The sequence below is a fragment of the Phoca vitulina genome, unplaced genomic scaffold (genome assembly GCF_004348235.1).
Source record: "Phoca vitulina isolate PV1807 unplaced genomic scaffold, GSC_HSeal_1.0 scaffold7, whole genome shotgun sequence".
Classification (NCBI taxonomy): domain Eukaryota; kingdom Metazoa; phylum Chordata; class Mammalia; order Carnivora; family Phocidae; genus Phoca; species Phoca vitulina.
Window position 1 is genome coordinate 43,347,531 of NW_022589710.1, and position 17,652 is coordinate 43,365,182.

The 17,652-nt window shown below is 43.3% G+C and overlaps 1 protein-coding gene across 3 annotated transcripts in view; it reads right to left on the minus strand.

The window, feature by feature from the left end:
* Window positions 1–1,919: 1,919 nt before the first annotated feature.
* Window positions 1,920–17,652, minus strand: part of DPF3 (double PHD fingers 3) — a 245,264-nt gene continuing 229,531 nt past the window's right edge. Inside the window, exons 9-11 of one of the 3 annotated variants that reach the window (XM_032405499.1) lie at window positions 12,906–13,018; window positions 2,874–2,955; window positions 1,920–2,333 (exon numbers count right to left, since the gene is read on the minus strand). In XM_032405499.1, the coding sequence (XP_032261390.1) occupies window positions 2,263–2,333; window positions 2,874–2,955; window positions 12,906–13,018 (266 nt within the window). In that variant the 3' untranslated portion in view covers window positions 1,920–2,262. Of the gene's footprint in view, window positions 2,334–2,494; window positions 2,956–12,905; window positions 13,019–17,652 lie in introns of those variants that run through there. The other 2 variants (XM_032405498.1, XR_004299571.1) reach the window with 2 other exon arrangements.

A 17,652-nucleotide genomic window follows, 5' to 3' on the forward strand; every position in this document is an offset into this window, starting at 1 on the left:
ACCCTCCCTTGCAAGACTCAATCCCTCCTCACAGCTTCCGCGGGCAGCAGGTGTGATGGAGGCAGATCAGGGCCACCCCATCATCTGCGCTGAGGTGGGGAATGAATTTGCACACACTCCAAAGAGGATTTGTAGGAGGGCCACGGTTTGGGGTTTCAGACTTCGTTTTTTAACCTTTAAGCCACTGTGGCATGTGGGAACATTTTGGTAACTTTTTCTATAAAATTAAGTCAAAGTGATTTTCAAAACCAACAATCAGCCTTTGAGGACACCCCACTTTGGGTTTTGTGGGAGGACAGAGAGCCAGAGCAGTTGGGAGAGGAAGTCTGCTCATCTGATGTGACACTTCTGGGGAACAGATGACAAGACGGCACAGCAGCTCCCCAAACCCTCCCTGGACCTCCAGAATCCAAAACAGGTTCCCCAACCAGCAGGGGGAAGGACGTATCGTATGAGGAAGATGAAACTCCCATCTGGACAGGGCCCTTTAAACCAAATCGTTATGTATGCACACAGTTCACTGGGAGGCCACGGGCCCCTACAGGAGAGTGACCCCCGTCTCTTGCCACAGGTCACTCTGCGAGGCCCGGGGAGAGACCGGCACCGCTCGGCTCCGTGCCAGGCTGCCCTGGGTCCCCTGGCCAAGAGCAGTGAGCCCGGGAGGGAGGCTCTTGCCAAGTCGTGGAACACTGCAGCCCGGCAGAAGTGGCCCAACTAGCCCGAGTCTCCAGGGGCTTCTTCAGGAGCTGAAGGACTAAAAATAACCTCGGCCTTTGTTGTGAGCAGCCGGACCACAGAGATGGAGCTGATTTCAGGGCAGCCGAGCATGCGCGGGGGTCCCGCTCACCGAGTCCTGCCCTTTGGGCAAACGATTTTTCCAGAAATGTGTCAGTTATTGTGTGCTGCTGCTGTGGCCACCGCCACCGAGACTCAAAGACAGCCCGAGCCGCTCCTGCCCTCGGGGCTGACTTCCAACAGAGACTTCTCGGAAGCTCAGCCTCCCACCTTTTCTTCTCAAAACATCTTTTTTTTTTTTTTTTTGAAAACAAGAGTCCAGCATGTATTGGGGAGCTTAGGGAGCAAGGGAAGCCCTCAAGCTGAGGATTCTGCATCGTTGCCACTATGATCATAAATAATCCACTCACCCCGCTTATTTGTTTAGGTGACAGTCATCTCTTCCCCACCCTAAAACCTCCAGAGTCAGGTGTCGGCAGAGAGTGGCAAACACACGGTGTGTAGAAGGAAGAAATTACTTGGGGAAAGGAACCTGTGGTACCACATCAATACTGATGGGCTTCGCAAAGCTGCAGTCCTTTGTACTTGTATTCTGGACTGGGCAGCCTTCACCTGCTTTGCTGGTTCTTGAGTCCCACCAGGGAAAGCTCCAGACCCAGGCTGGTGGGAAGGCAGAGCCTTAGCATCGTTCCCCGGCCATAGGCTGTGGCTCGTCTCACCTCAAGGACACCCCAGCTCTGAAGGTCAACAAGGAACCGCAACGCCTGATCCCTCGCAAAGCCACTCCCGATGGATAACAAATACCGATTGGCTGTGGCCTCCGAATTTTCTTCCCAACACTTCCGCCCACCCCTCAGCACTTCTCCTTCTCTCTCCAGCCCCATCAAGAGACCACCCTGGCTGCAGACAGCACTAGGTATCTGTGGGGGGGGGGGGGCGCCGAAAACCACTTTTCTTCTTCACAGAGACCAAGGAACAAAGGGATTTTCATCATCAAGATGGCCTCCCGACTCCGAGTCTAGAAGTTTCCAGGGAGGCTTGTAATAAATAACAACTTCTCCACAGCCTTTTGTTCCTCTGCTGAGTTCAGGATAAAGAGCCAAAGCAGGAGGCGAGAGGCTGTGTGAAGATTTCTTGGAACACAATAGATAGAAAACACCAAACTACAATGTGAGTGACTGATCGGTGGTCACAAAAGAGCTTCCCTTAAAATGGGAACCAGTGAGAGGGCCGCAGGGCCAGGGTAAATGTGAGGGGGTTCCACAGGGCCGGGGCTCGGGGTGTTCTTCAAAAGTGCAAGATCCTTCTGGGGGAAATGAGGAGGGGCTGGCTGAAATACTGGAACCTGTGCGTAGGAGGTGAGCAGACACCTCACCCTCTCGGTTCCACACGTCCAAGCCCTCTGTGACCGCGGGTTTTCCTTACAGTGGGTCTGTCTAGATATTTGGGAGTGGGGGCGTGATCTGGTTTGAAGTGGGCTCCGCCTCAGCCTCTCCAGCAGGAGGTCACGTTCTGTGACCCGGGGCCCTAGGCTTGGCAGCCAAAGGCGGAGGCTTTTTCTTTGAGCAGTTCCCAGCACAGGTGGCAGCTCCAGCTTCCTACAAGAAACAAGATGCCCTGCTGACCAGCCGCCCCTCTCCCCCCCTCAGGCCCCGCCCCTCGGCCCTAACTCCAGCAAGCCCCGTTGCTCTTCTGACTTTCCCAGTTCAGAGACCGAGGCCCGGTGCCGAACACGGGCTGGAGTCTGTAACTCGGCAGAGGGTAGGTGCTGCTCAGGAAACAGTTAAGCGCTCCGAGGCCATCAGCTGAACTGTTGTAAAGACCCTCATTCCTGGACGGTGCCACCAGCGGCTGCACCAGGCCTGGGCCGGTTCCCCTGGAAGCTTACACCTCCCTACCACCTCAGCCTCACGTCTGGGAGACATCTCCTCGGCCCCCAAGCTGAAGTTTCAGGGGGTGGAACCGTGCCTCTGTTTCCTCATCTGTAAAATGGTAGCGGTCGTACCTACCTTGTAGGATTGTGATGATTGAATGAGACAAGACATGGAAAGGACTTAGCACAAGGCCTGCACCATAGTGAGGGCTCCCTAAGTGGTAGGAGTAGCTGCTGTTGCTACTGTCGACCTCATCATCATTACCTTCTGGGGGCTCAGCCACTGGGGGATTTAAACAGTACATGTGATAGCCACGGTCACAGTCATCACAGAAGAGTAGCTGGTCCTGGTGGAAGACAGAGTAGGTAGAGAGGAGGAGAGAGACAGTGAATTGTTTAGGGCCAGTGTCCAGCCCCACCTACTCCTCCAGCCTATTCTGTGCAGACCCACCTCCCTGAATGCCCCTTTCCAGGCCCCCATTTGAAGTCTTCACTATCCCCTGAATATGCTTGGTGCTTTGCCCACACTTGGAAAGTCCCCCTCTGCCTCCCCAACTATGCCAACCCTACCCCCACTTAAGGGCTCTGCTTAAACCATACCTCCTCCAAGAAGCCTTCCTTGACTACCACCTCACATTCAAGTTTAAAGAGATTCCTTATTCTTCTGAACTCTTGTAGCCAGTAACTCTGTTTCCATAAGGGAGGAGAACCACTTTTACGCATTTCTGTGTTCCCTAGTGCATAGAAAGTACTTTAAATGTTTGCAAATTTTAACTGAATTCCTCTCAACCTCACCCTTTCCATCTGTGAAAAGGGCAACGGCCATATCTGATGGTAACATCTATGACACCTCAGAACCTTTCCAGGGTTTCATTACGCGAATATAGAGAAATGCATGCGATGCAATGTCACTTTTCAGATCCCCAAAGCCTCCTCAGGGATGGGGGCTGGAGCCCAGGTGAGAACAGAACCCTCTGGCGTGGCGTTAACTTCAAAGAACGCAGTCTGCACCTTTGCTCCTGCAGCTCCCTCTGGCCGGATGCTCTCCCAGTCCCTGACCCCTGCTCTTCTAGACCATTCCCTACCCACCCTTCAAGTCTTCCAGCTCTTCCATCCTATAGAGATGTCACTAATCTAGCTCAAAGGGAAGTTCTCTCACCTCTTGCATCCCCATAGTCCTCTCTCTTTCTTATGACAGTTAATTGCATTTTCCTTCATGCTGCAAAGCCTGGCATGTGGTAGACATCTACACACAATTGTTTTCTTGAATAGTTCCTTTGGATTATGCCTCCTTTGTCTACTCCTTTACAGATTGTAAGGCCCTTGGGGCAGAACCTTGTCTTAACTCTTTATCTCCACATCTCCTTCAGAACTTGCACCCAGGAGCTACACATTTGTGATCTGCTCCCCATTATTCAGGTTCAGCTCTGCTCTATTCTTTGGACCTGCTTGGATGGCTTGTAAGACGTTTGCAAAACTAAGTTTTGCATCAAATCTCACCCTGGCTCCCCTCAGCACAGAGATCCTGGGAAAAGTAGATATTGAAGTTGGAAAACCCAGCAAGCGAGCAATAAAGGCAGGAGATATCATGAAAGACTTTTTTATCACACTAACACCTTTCAACAGGGCAATGGGAAGCTTTTGAAGAGTTAGCGACAGGAGTGACTGGTCACACATGGAAATTAGAAAGATCTCCCTAGCTGCTGTGTAAGAATAGATACCTGGGTGGAGGAAGGTTGGTCCTAGAGGCTGGAAGACCACTTAGGATGTTACTGCCACCATCCAGGTGAGAGGTGATAGTGGCCTGAACTAGGGTTGTGGCATGGGGGAAAGACAATGGTCTTGTTTCCATTTAAAAGTTAATGATTAGATGTGGAAAATGACAGTGAAGAAATCAAGAATGTCTCCTAGGTTGTGGCTTGGTCAGCAAGCCAGATGATACAGCTACCCATTGAGACATGGGCAGAAGAGTAGATCCATGGGAGCCAGAAGGCAGCCTCAGCTAAAGACATGTCCTACACATCTACAGATCAGGCAGTGGAGATGCCCTGAAGGCAGCTGGACATCAGGAGAGATGCCTGATCATGAGTTATGGATTTAGGAGTCATTGGTGCTTAGATGATAGTGGAGGGCCTAAGAGAGGAAGCCCAGAGTATATCACAGATGTCCTTGAACTTGAGCTCATAGAGGGATGTCCATGAACTTCTTGAAAATATATGCACAACTTTGTGTATAGGTACAAATGTACATTTTTCTGAGAAGAGAGTAAGTCCATAGTTTTCATTGAATTTTCTGAAAAATCAAGGACTCAAAAAACGTTACTGAGATAAAGACCAAAAACAGACCCTTGGGAACACCAAATTTAAGGTACAGGCAGAGAAAAAAGGGACTAAGACATACAGTCAGAGAGGTAGGATGAAAACCCGGACAGTGTGGTTAACTCCAAAAAAAGTCACACCATTGTCTTGGAGCTGAAGTAAGCGAATTACAATATGATTTAGAAATAATACAAGGAGGAACAAGTTAGGAACAAGTTAGGGAACAGAAAGTAGGGAGAGACTTTTCAGAAAGTGTATTACTAAAGCCTTAAAGACACCTAACACCTGCTATACTGCTGACCCAAGAAACACAAGAAGGCAGAATGCCCTGGGTTAGACTTTCCCAAAGGGAAACCAGGCGCCTGTGAATTTAAATACATTTTTCATGGGCTGATTGTTGTCTAGCACTACATTCTCTTCTTTCTCATGTGCTTTTCAGGATAGCTGCCCGTCAAAACCACCCAGATCAGCCAGCTCATGCTAACCCCAGTGAAAAATATAATTTAAGTACCTCTTACTCCCAAGTACCCAAGAACAAGTTCCAGTAGAATGGGAGCCCCATTATGGGATGCGCAGGGTAAATCTCTGACTATGTGAGAGGAACCCTACTGCCCAAGCAGCCTCACCCCTTGATTCCTCCCCTACAGCTCTGCCAACTCAATGAGAAGCCTCTGTATTACACTACTTGTAAAGCCAAAGACCAGAACCAACCCAAATGTCTATCAATAAGAGACTAGTTAAATAAACTAATGAAGAACTATGCAGCTGTAGGAAGAAATTAAGATTATGTCTATATATTGTGGCAGAGTGAGTAATCTCAAGGATATCCAGTGAAAAAGCAAGGTGAGGAAAACAGGTGTGTCTGTTACTATTGTATAAGAAAACGCATTCTTTTTTTTTTAATTCATACACATGAATTCTTTTGGATTCATACACATATACATGTAATATGTTATATTTAAATAGAATGAAAAAATAAGCCATATTTTTTTTTAAATGGTCACCTATGAGCAGAGTGAGGGAATAGTGTGAAAGAGTAGGGATAGAAGCTAGATTTCTTTGAATTTCCTGTTTATTTTAATAGACTTGATTCTGGAACCAGTAAATACTTTGCATAGTCATAAAACAAAATTCACACTGTTCTTGTCCTTAAAAAAAAAAAATGAAACAAGTGAATCTAATTATGTATTAGTTGATGGCATAACCACACAGAAAGTAACTATTCCAAGTGACTTTAAAACAAGTATTTGACTATACATCCTGAGTCAAATATACCTTAAGAACAAAAATAAGTGTGTGTGTGTGTGTGTGTGTGTGTGTGTGTGTGTGTGTGTGTCTTTCCAGCAACCATATTGTTGGTGGTAATAATGGAATTAATATTCTGAGAACTTTATGTATCAAATGAGTGATTATGTTGTTACTGAAAAGAATTTTGACATACTTGATAGAAAATACAGATGTAAGATTGATGAAGTTTAAGTAAAAACCCTACAGTTAGTCCTGGGTATGAATTAGAAGTATCACTATAAATTCAAGTATCCATACAAATTCAGCATTTTATCTTTAAAACAAACAAAACATATTTTCTAGTTCTGTCCATTTAAAATGCCCCAAAATAATGACTACTGCAGTAAAATTTAGCACCCCTAGCACTCCTATTCTGTTCTCTAAAGATCATTGCCCACTAAAAGGAACCAGGAGTCCTTGAAGAAATGGCTGGTTCCAGGTCCAGGGCATGAAATGTATAAATATTTTCATATATTGGAAAACAAGGAAACCATCAAATACTATTGGGGTCATGTCAAAAGGACTCAAGATCCAACCTGATTACATTCTCACTGGCCAAATATAGGACAATTTTAACTGTAATGGATTGAAACAAATCAAATATGTTTAAATCCTTGAGTTCATAAAGATACTATTTAAAAAAAAAAGTCCACTTTGGAAGATGCTAGGAAAACATCCCATTATTTTTTGATTTATTATCTTGATATAATTTTCATCTCAGAGAAAGTTGCAAAATGGTACAGAGAGTTTCTGTACACACTTTACTCAGCTTCCCTTAATGTTACCATCTTACATTACAATAGTACAATCATGAAAAGCAGGATATTATATTAACATTATACTATTGACTAATCTGCAGATCTCATTTGAAATTCACCAATTTTCCCACTTCTGTCTCTTTTCCCAGCATCCAATCCAGGATCTCACCTTGCATTTAGTCATCATGTTTTCTTAGTGTCCTTGAATCTATGACAGTTTCTCAGTTTCTTTATCTTTCACGACCTTAATGCTTTTGAAGAAACTAGGCCAGTGATTTTGTAGAATGTCACTCAATTTGAGTTTGTCTGATCTTTTATCATGAGAAGATTGAGTCTATGTACTTTTGGCAAGAATACTACAAAAGAGATGTGCCCTTCTCAGTGCATGATATGGGGGCATATTAATACCAATATGTCTTGTTACTAGTAATGTTACTCTGATCATATAGTTAAGGTAGTGTCTGTCAGTCTTTCCACTGTAATGTTATAATTTTTCCCTTTGTAATGTATTAATAAGTAAACTGGTGAGGGAGATACTTTGAGATTATGCAAATATTCTGTTTCTGACCATACTTTTTGCCCACTAATTTGGGCATCAATTGATTGTTCTTGTTTACAACAACCAGAATGGTGATGCTTGCCTATTGGTGATTTCCTTCTTCCCTCTACATTTATTAATTATAATTCTGCTCTGAGGAAGAGTTTAATTCGTCCCTATTTATTTATTCAAATTTTTAAAATATCAGTATGCATTTTGTTCTTTGAGTTATAACTCAATAATATCATTATTTACTTTGTTGTTCAACTTGTCCCAGACTTGCCATTAGGAGTTCCTTCAAGTTGGTTCCTGTGTCCTTTAGACATGCCTTATCGATTTTTGAGCATTTCCTGACTTTCTGGTACCACAGGATGCTCCAGGCTCCTCTTGTATTTTCCAGCCCTAGCATCAGCCATTTATCCAAGGGTTCCTAGTTCCTTTTACTGGAGAATGGTATTTAGAAACCAGTGTCTGGGTACCATGGATCCTCATTGCCTCGGGGTTGTCATTGTTTCTAGGCCCTCCCAGCCGACAGAATTAGGAAGTAAATGTATGTGTAGTACACATACATACACCTATATTTATTTTTGTGTCTACCCATATGTGTGCATATATGTATATAGCTATAGATATATATAAGCATATATATACACAATATGTTATGTCAAAAAATCCCGATACCCCCTATTCCACCCAACACCATAGGATTCAGTCTAGCCTTCCCTCTATTTGATTATTCTTTCTCTGACATTGAGAAACCTGGCTCTCATTACCACAATGTATAGTTATTAGTTCAGACCCGGACACACATAAACTAGTTGCAGAATGACTAACTTACTACATGCCTGTAAGAAACGCATTTACTAACTAAAGTATAATATTTATGTAGTCATTTCTGCCTTTAGCCTTAGAATACACAGTCATATACTGCTTTCCAAAGTTGTGAAAGTTGGTTCTTTCCTTCCCCACCCCTCAGTATGGTTGCTCTATCTATTTACATTATAGTTAGGTTCATTTGCTACTGTTCATATTCCAGTTTCAGTCCCCGCCACCTACATCATGGTTGATTTGGGTAGTTACCTGTAATATGTAATGAAGGATATGTGCAAAAATACCTTGGTCCTAAGCGTCAGAGCTGTACAAAAATGTATTCTCAGAGAAGTGCCATCTCCCCTTATCCCTACTCTCCCACACCTGTTTCCCCATTCTTTCTACCCCATTCCCACCCACTACTGTAGGTAATCAGTCTCTTTAGTTTCTTGTTTATCCTTCCTGTATTTCTTTAACACAAGGAACAGATACATGTATATTTTCTTACACTTTGCTTACAAGAATGGCAGCATACTATATAGATATTGCCTTTACTTAGCTTTCTTCATTTACCAATATTAAACTTAGAAATACACTGGAAATTATTCCATATCAATGTATGGAATCTGCCTCATTTTTTTTATAGCGGCAAGTATTCCATCGTGTGGCTGTGCCATCATTTATTCAACCATTCCTCTGCATAACATTTAGGTCATTTCCAATACTTTATAATTATAAACAGTTGCATCCATGAATAACCTTATGCACATATATTTTCATAGTGTTATATCTTTATGGTAGATTCTTATAGATGAGATTGCTAAGTCAAAAGGTAAATGCATAGTAGTTGTGTTGGGTATTGCTAAATGTCCCTACAGAAGCGTGGTACCACTTTGTATTCCCACTGACAATGTATGAGGATGCCAATTTTCCCACAGCTTCATCAACAGAATGTATTATCATACTTTTTTCCCCAGTTTTATGGGTAAGAAAATAGTATCCCAGTTTTGTTTCAATTTGAAATCTTTAATTATGAGTGTGTTCAAACTATTTTTTTTCAAACGTTTAAGGGCTATTTTTATATCTTTTGTGAATTGTCTTTCACGTCTTTTTCCCATTTTCTATCAGGTTTCTGGTCCCTTGTCCCTCAAATTTTAAGAGTTCTTTAAGTATTAGGGATATTAGCTCTTTATCTGTGGTATATGCTGTAAACACTTTCTCCCAGTTTGTTAGTTGTCTTTTTACTTTATCTGTTTTTTACTATGCAAATTTTTATGTGGCCAAATTTGTCAGTATTTTCTTTTATTGCTTCTGAATTCTGAGTCACAGAAAATCTTTCCTTATATATATTTTTTAAAGATTTATTTATTTATTTATTTATTTTGAGAGAGATAGAGCGCGCACATGAACAGGAGGGGCAGAGAGAGAGGGAGAGAGAATCTCAAGCAGACTCCACACTGAGTGCAGAGCCTGACGCAGGGCTCAATCCCATGACCCTGAGATCCCGATCTGAGCTGGAACCAAGAGTCGGACATTTAACTAACTGCATCACCCAGGCGCCCCAGTCTTTCCTTACATTTAAAGAAGAATTCACCCATGTTTTCTTCTAACACTAATACGGTTTTATTTTTTATATTTAAATCCCCAGTTCATTTGGAGACTATTCTTATGCATTATGTGAGATATGGACCTAATTTTATCTTTTCCCAAATGGTTACCCTATTATCTCAGCACCATTCATGAAAATGTAATTTTAGAGGCAACCTTTATCCTAATGCTAAAGATCCATATGTAGCTGGGTCCATTTATGGGTTTCTTTTCTATTCCATTGGTCTATTTGTCTATACTGTTTTAATTAGAGGCTTTATAGTATGTTTTAATATCTGGTAGGCCTAGTCTCTCCTCATAATTTGTTGTTTTCAGTGTTTTCTTGACTATTCTTTCATGTTTATTTTTCCATATGAACTTTACTATCAATTTGTCTAATTGTTTGGTGTTTTTATTGGGTTTGAATTAAATTTGTAAATTAACTCAGGAAGAACTGACATCTTTATAGTGTTGAATCATTCTATCCAAGATCACACAATATCTTTCCATTTGCTCAGGTCTACCTCTGTGTTTTTTTTCAAGTGCTTTAAAATTTTCGTCAAAATTTTGTTTCTTCATATAGGTTTTACACATTATTGTTAAGCTTATTTCTAAGTATTTCTTTTTTGTTGCTATTATGAGTAGGATTTCTCTACTATTATATCCTCTAACTGGTTGTTATTTGTGCATATGAAGGCTATTAATTTTTATATGATAATTTTATATCCTGCTACCTTTAATGTTTGAGTTAGCTTTATCATTGAGTCTCTAGGGTTTCCCAGATACACTGTTATCGTTTGTGAAATAGAGTTTTGCTACTTTGTTACTATTCTTATACCTCCAGTTGATTTCTCTTTTCTAATCACATTAGCTAATATCTCTATAATAATGATAAATAATAATGAAAATAGTGGGCATCCTTACTTGGTTCCTGAACTTAGTAGAAATGCCTCTAGTGTTTCCTCATTAAATAAAATAATGGCTTTAGTTCTAAGGTATAAAAAGTTTATCATATTAAGAAAGTATCCCACAATTCCAATGTTACTGAGTGGTTTGTTGTTGTTTTTTTCATGAATAGGTGTTGAAACTACCTTGTGATTTTGAAAACTGATAAAGGGAAAGAAGCAAGCATTTATCCTATCTTTTCTATATAATCTAAACCTGAGAGTAACCAAATATGAGGTTGGAAAAGTTTCTGTTTGCAGAATTACTCCAGCTAGTAAACAAAGAAGATTTTATAAAATAAGAATATCACTATTTTGCAACCTCTAATGAAATAGTCAACCTCACTGAAGGTCATCAATAGCTGCTACCTTCACAAAAAAGAGATATACCAGGCATTATATACTTTCTGATGAAGAAAAATACACCACTATTTATGAAGTAGTCTTGATATATGTAAGTATATATATATAAAATCAAATCAAGGCCCATATATAATATAATATATTTTTTATATTATAGACAGAGAGAGAGAAAGAAGCTGAATTTGATCAGGATTCTAGTTATAAACACCAATGTACAAAAAACATAAGAGACAGAGGGAAATGTCAAACACCACGACAGGGATGCAGTCAGTACAAACACAGTCCTGGGAAACTCTGTTGAACAAATTAACTTATTTTTTTTAAGATTTTACTTTTTTATTTGAGAGAGAGAGCAGCAGAGGGAGAGGGAGAAGCAGACTCCCCACTTGAGCAGGGAGCCCGATGCAGGGCTCGATCTCAGGACCCTGGGATCATGACCTGAGCTGAAGGCAGGCGCTTAACGACTGAGCCACCCAGGCGTCCCTAACTGATTTCTTCAACAAAAATTCAAAGGGAAAAAAGAGAGAAAAATGGAGGGAAAACCTACATATTAAAAGAAACTTTAAAAATAGGGGTACCTGCATGGCTCAGTCAGTTAAGCATCTGCCTTCTGCTCAGCTCATGATCCTGGAGTCCCAGGATTGAGCCCCACATCACGTTCCCCGCTCAGCCAGGAGTCTGCTTCTCCCTCTGACCCTGCCCCCACCTCACACACTCTCTCTCTCTCACTCTCTCTCAAATAAACAAATAAAATCTAAAAATAAATAAATAAAAATAGAGGCGCCTGGGTGGCTCAGTCGGTTAAGCATCTGACTCTTGATTTTGGCTCAGGTCATGAGCTCAGGGTTGTGAGACGGAGCCCGGGGTCAGGCTCCGTGCTGGGCGTGGAGCCAGCTTAAGATGGTCTCTCTGCCCCTCCTTCCCCCCCCCCAAAAAGAAATATCAACTAGTCACAATGTATGGGTCTTATGTGGATCCCGATTAAAATAAATAAGCTATAATAAAAAATATTTAAGACAAGGCAACATTTAAAACAATTGCAGCAATTAGGATGTTAACTGGATGTTTGACTATATTAAGAAATTATTGATTTTTTTTAGCTGCGTTAACATTTTTATCATTTTTGTTAAAAAGTAAGTCCTTTTCTTTTTGATAAACCTATGAAATATTGGCAGGTAAAGTGATATTATGACTAGAATTATGTGGGAGGAGGTAGGAGTATTTATAAAACAAGATTGGACATGTATTGATCAGAGCTGAAGCTGGTGATAGGCTACATCAGTTTCGTTATTTCTGTACCTTGGCATAAGTTTGAAATTGTCTATAACAGAAAGTGTTGTTTTTTTTTTAATTCTGCATTGATTATAGTTAACATTTAGACCCAATGAGATCACGTACTCTGGAACGTGGTGTAAATGGTCCAGCACATCCCAACCAGAAGCAGCAGGACACTGTCTATCACCGAACCCTCGAGGGCAAATGGCCAGTGATGCAGCCTCTGGCCATCACCTCTGCACCTCTCCTCACAGGCACAAAGAGTACCCAGGGTCCTTGTTGGGCAAGGATCCCAAAGGTCCTGGAGGCAAGGGGCAGGGGGCTAACATTTCCCTAGGAACCCAGTGACAAGAGTCCCACCCTCTTCTCCAGCCCTCTAGGGACTCCCAGATCCTGCAAGGGAAGTCCCAAACTCACGTCATTCTCCGAGGTTCCACAGAGGATGCAGGATTTGCACTCTATGCACTGCCACTTGTAGGTCTTGACGGCCTCGGTCATGTTCAGGGTGAACTGCAGGCAGGTTGGGTGACCTGCAAAAAGCAGAAATGGCAGCATTAGGGTCAGAGGATCTGACCTGTCACCCCTTGACATCGCTTTACCCAAAAACACACTGATGCCCCCCCCTTGGAGGGAGGGCAGGGTAGCACAAGCTGGGAAAAAAACAGGGGCCCTACCCACACCCCCCAACCACCTGCAGTTACATCAGATCGAGGCCCAAGAGAGAAATGGCATTAACACTTAGAAATGTGCCCCCCTGAAGGTGTAGCCAGTTGATGAGGACAGGAAGTGGTGAAGGAAACTGTGGCGTGCACTGCACAAGGGAGCACTGTGAATGGCACCAAAATTTCTTCCCAAGCCCCAGCATCAACCGTGGCAGGAGCAACCCATCAGAGCTGTTTGGACCTGGCTGGGCCTTCCCACCTGCACGGGTGTTCACACTGCCTCTGGGCACAGGGGAGGAGGTCAGAGGGAGCATGTGAGGTTTCCCAGGGCAGAGCTCAAGGGCACTGGGAGGCACTGTGCTGCTATCTAAAGAATCCATGCCCGTGCCCAGGAGACCAGCAGAAGTCCACGCCTTGCCCGGCAACAGAGACCACAGGGAGAGTGGCCTGGTAGGCACAGCAAAGAAGTGCAGCACCAGAGCACTGCAAGGACCAGGTCTACCCACTGGTCCTTACTCTTCTGCATCCCGAGTATCATCGTAGCCGAACCAACAGCAAATCGGGGGAGGACATTAAGCTGTGACCTTAGAGCACACAACGCCAGTGGCCCATCACCTGAGGGTTGGCTTGAAGGGCTGGACTCTGTTCACAGCCACAGCCCACCCAAAAGAGAGATGTCAGCACTCAGAGGACAACTATGAGGCACAGAATGTGAAGACCCTTGACTTTCTATTTGGCAGGGAAGAGAAACTTGGATGACGTTCCCAGGTTTTGCAGGAATCTGCCCAGAGCACCCAGGGCAAAGCCCATAACTGAGTCTGTCACAAAAGAACTGAAAGCTTTGCCTACTGCTGGGGGCCACGCATCTCCAGAGCTCCCAACTCTGCCAAACCAACCACATAGCGCATTGCATTGCTCCTTGCACATAAGGAGACGTGCTTCTAAAGGATACTACAGAGAGGGGGCACCAGTTAGTTAGTCCCACCCACCTAGTACCCTCCACAGAGGTTCAGGACCCCATATGGTACCACCACCGCTTGGTAAAGCCACATCCCAGCAAGAGGCCCCCATTTCCTCCCTTCCAAATATTCAGACAGCTGGTTACATTGTGGTCATTTGGGAACATACTGTCTATTCAGTCAAAGTAAGGATCCTTCAACAATGAGGCTCCACAAATGCAAACCCCACTGACTTGTCTCTGAGAGAGTAAGAGTGGGATGGACATGACTCATCAGTGGGGAGCATGGGGGACACTTAGCAAGGAACACATGGAAGCATCAGGAGAAAGCAGATCTAAAAGCCTTTCAAGTACTCACCAGGTGCCATCCAACTTAGGAGCTCCCACAGCTCTGAACTAATAACCCTCTCAAAGTGACACCATGGCAATGATCTCAAAGAGAAACAAGCCTAGATGACTATCCAGCTGATATTCTTGAAATCATCACAAAGATCTGTCTAAGAAGAACACTGGCCAGGGTTGTTCTCTATTCCAATCTCTCAGAGACAATACTGGGGTGGGAGTAATAAACACCAGCTTGAGGTTCTGAGTGTTGTGGGCCATGATGCCCAGGTTTCAGACACAGCACCCTTGGGAAGGTTGAAGATGAGTCCACAGAACTGATACCCATATATGCAAGTCGACTTTATCCAGTTCTATGGCCTCAGGCCACATCCCAGCCATGGCCAGCTGACTTGTGATAATTGTTCATGAACTTAACAGGCATTCACTGAGCACCTGCTAGCCCAGCCATTGCAGTAGACAGAAAAGACACAAGCCCTTCCAGTCCAGCCAAAGAGAACTCAAGTTAATAAGCCACATGTGTATCTATTTACTTACAAACATGTGATAGGTTCCATGAAGGAAAATCATAATGAAAACAAACCACAGGAGAACCTCACCTAGTCAGAGATATCAAGGAAAACTTCTGAGAAAGATGTTTAAAGCTGATACCTGACAGATGAAGAGGACTTCACTGCGGTGGCGGGTGGGGGTGGGTGGGGGGAGGCGAGAGGCAGCTGGAGAGGTAGCTGGAGCCAGATTACACAGGCACCTATAGCACTTTTTTAAGGATTTAGGGCTTTAAAATCATTAAGAGGTTTTTTTAAAAAAAAGATTTTATTTATTTATTTGAGAGAGAGAGAGAGCAAGAGCGAGAGCACAAGCAGGAGGAACAGCAGAGGGAGAGGGAGAAGCAGGCTCCCCGCTGAGCAGGGAGCCCGATGTGGGGCTCCATGACCTGAGCCACCCAGGCGCCCCTCATTAAAGGGTTTTAAGCAAGGCAGTGACTGGATCACGTTGTGCCTTAAAGGAGCATTCTTTAGCATGAGAGATCTTTGGGGTGATGAAGCAGTCTGTACCTTGGTGGTGGTGGTGGTGGTTACATATGTGGTAAGATTGCACAGAGCCATACGTATACACACATAAGCACCATGCACGCGTGTTATATGTAAAACCGGTAAAATACGAATAATTGCATCAATGTCAATTGCCTGGTTTTGAGAGTGTACTGTAGTTACGTAAGCTGTTACCATTGGGGGAAACTGAGTGAAGGGCACATGGGACCTCTCTATAATATATTTTTGTAACTTTCTATGAAGCTATCATCATTTCAAAATAGAAAGTTGAAAAGATATTTTTAAATAAGGAAAGCACAAATAAAGATTTAAATCATCAAAAAGGAAGGTAGGAAGGAAGAAGCTTCTGTCTAAGAAAAGAAATTGTGGGGGGCTGGGGAAAGGACAGATGCAGGAATTGCTGCCAGGAAGCCAGTTAGAAGGCTGATGCATCTACCAGGGGAGAGACAAGGATCGTTAAGCCAGGGTGGAAATTTCAGGATGGTAAAGAAATAATTGATAGGATTCGACCACTGTTAGAAGGTTGAGAGTGTGGGGATAATGAGACATAGTCTCAAGTTTCTGACCTAAGAAACTGGGTGGGTTACAGAGAAACTTCCTCAGATGAGAAAGAGTATAGAAAGCATAGAGGAATCACATGTGATGGGGGGGGGGGGCCACTCTGTTTGGGGCATATTGGTTACTTGCCAAGTTTGGGAGACCACTGGTGGAAATGCCAAGTGGAGAGTCAAATATATGGATTTCTAACCCAAAAGAGAAATGTGGGTTGGACATATAAATTTAGGAGCCATTGCTAAATAGGTGGTCATCAAAACCATGAGAACTAATGAAGTTATCTAAGAAAAGGGAAAAGAAGAGAAAGGATGAGGAGAGAAGAGAAGAGAGAGAAAAAGGTGTAGGACTGCATGTAGAGGAGTCCTAGACTCAACTACAATGAAAAGAAAGAACCGAGAGGAAACTGGGAAGGATGGCCAAAGAGGTAGACACAAACTGAAAACATGGGGTGAGAGCAGCCAAAAGAAGAGATTTCAAGGAGAGGGTGGTCAGTTGTGTTGACTGCCACAGGTTCTTGAGTTTGTCATTGCTTAATAAAGACCCGGAGTGAGGGAGTGTTGACAGATCAGAGCAAAAGCTGCCCTACTAATAATAACACTCCAGTAGTGTCATCTTCCCTAGGAAGGAAGGTCAGCACATTCCAGAGCATGACATGGAATTCAGTAGTCAAATGTGCATGTGGAGCTGCCTCTGTGGGTAGGGATGGAGGGTGGTATGTGTGTTTTGTGCCAACAACATTCCACAAATATTTATTAAGAGCTAATTCCATGTTCAAGTTCTCTTAGACCACTGGGCCAAGCTCTGGAGACATTTTCTGGGATAGCTTCAGACCAGTGAACAGTAGCAAATGGGTTTTGGAAACTCCTGTTGGAAGTCTCTGAAAAAAATCCCATGGGCTTTTTCTGTGTTCCTGTCTTGAGAAAGTCATCAGCCTCCAGGAAAGACCTTCCAACCCAAAGGAAGGGAACAAAGTTCACACAGCCTCCTCCCAACTCCCAGCACCTCCAGTAAAATGTAGAAATAAGACCAGCCTCAGTGCTGGCTGTAGAGCTCAGCTCAGATCAGCTCAGAACTCAGACATCACTGAAGTTCAAGAGGAAAGCTGGGGATGCAACTTCTTAGCTGGGGAGGATGAGGCACAAGAAGTAGTCACCCAAGCAGCCATTAGCAGGTGCAAAAATTATGTCCAGAACTAAATCCTCTGTGTTACCATAACAGGTTGGCTGTCTACTGCCCATCTCCAATAACTGCAAAAGTCATTTGCCAAATAAAACTGTAAGAACACAAATTCTTATCTACCATGGAAATGACTGAAATAATGCACACTGGGACAAAGGACAAAGGGAAAAGTTTCTAAGGAAAGTGCTGGTAGCCCATTTCTAAGTTTGACTGCTAGAACTCCTTATTTTTGCCCAGAACTACTTCCTAAAATCCTTGGAAGTAAGACAGTAGATAGAGTCTTCCTAATGCAAGGGTAGAAAAAAAGAGACAGACTGCTGTAAAACAATTTACTTATAGTCACTCACTATTTAAAGATTCCTAGCTTAACTCTTTTGTAAAGTTAACTGTCAGTGTCTAAGACATTTGCTTGG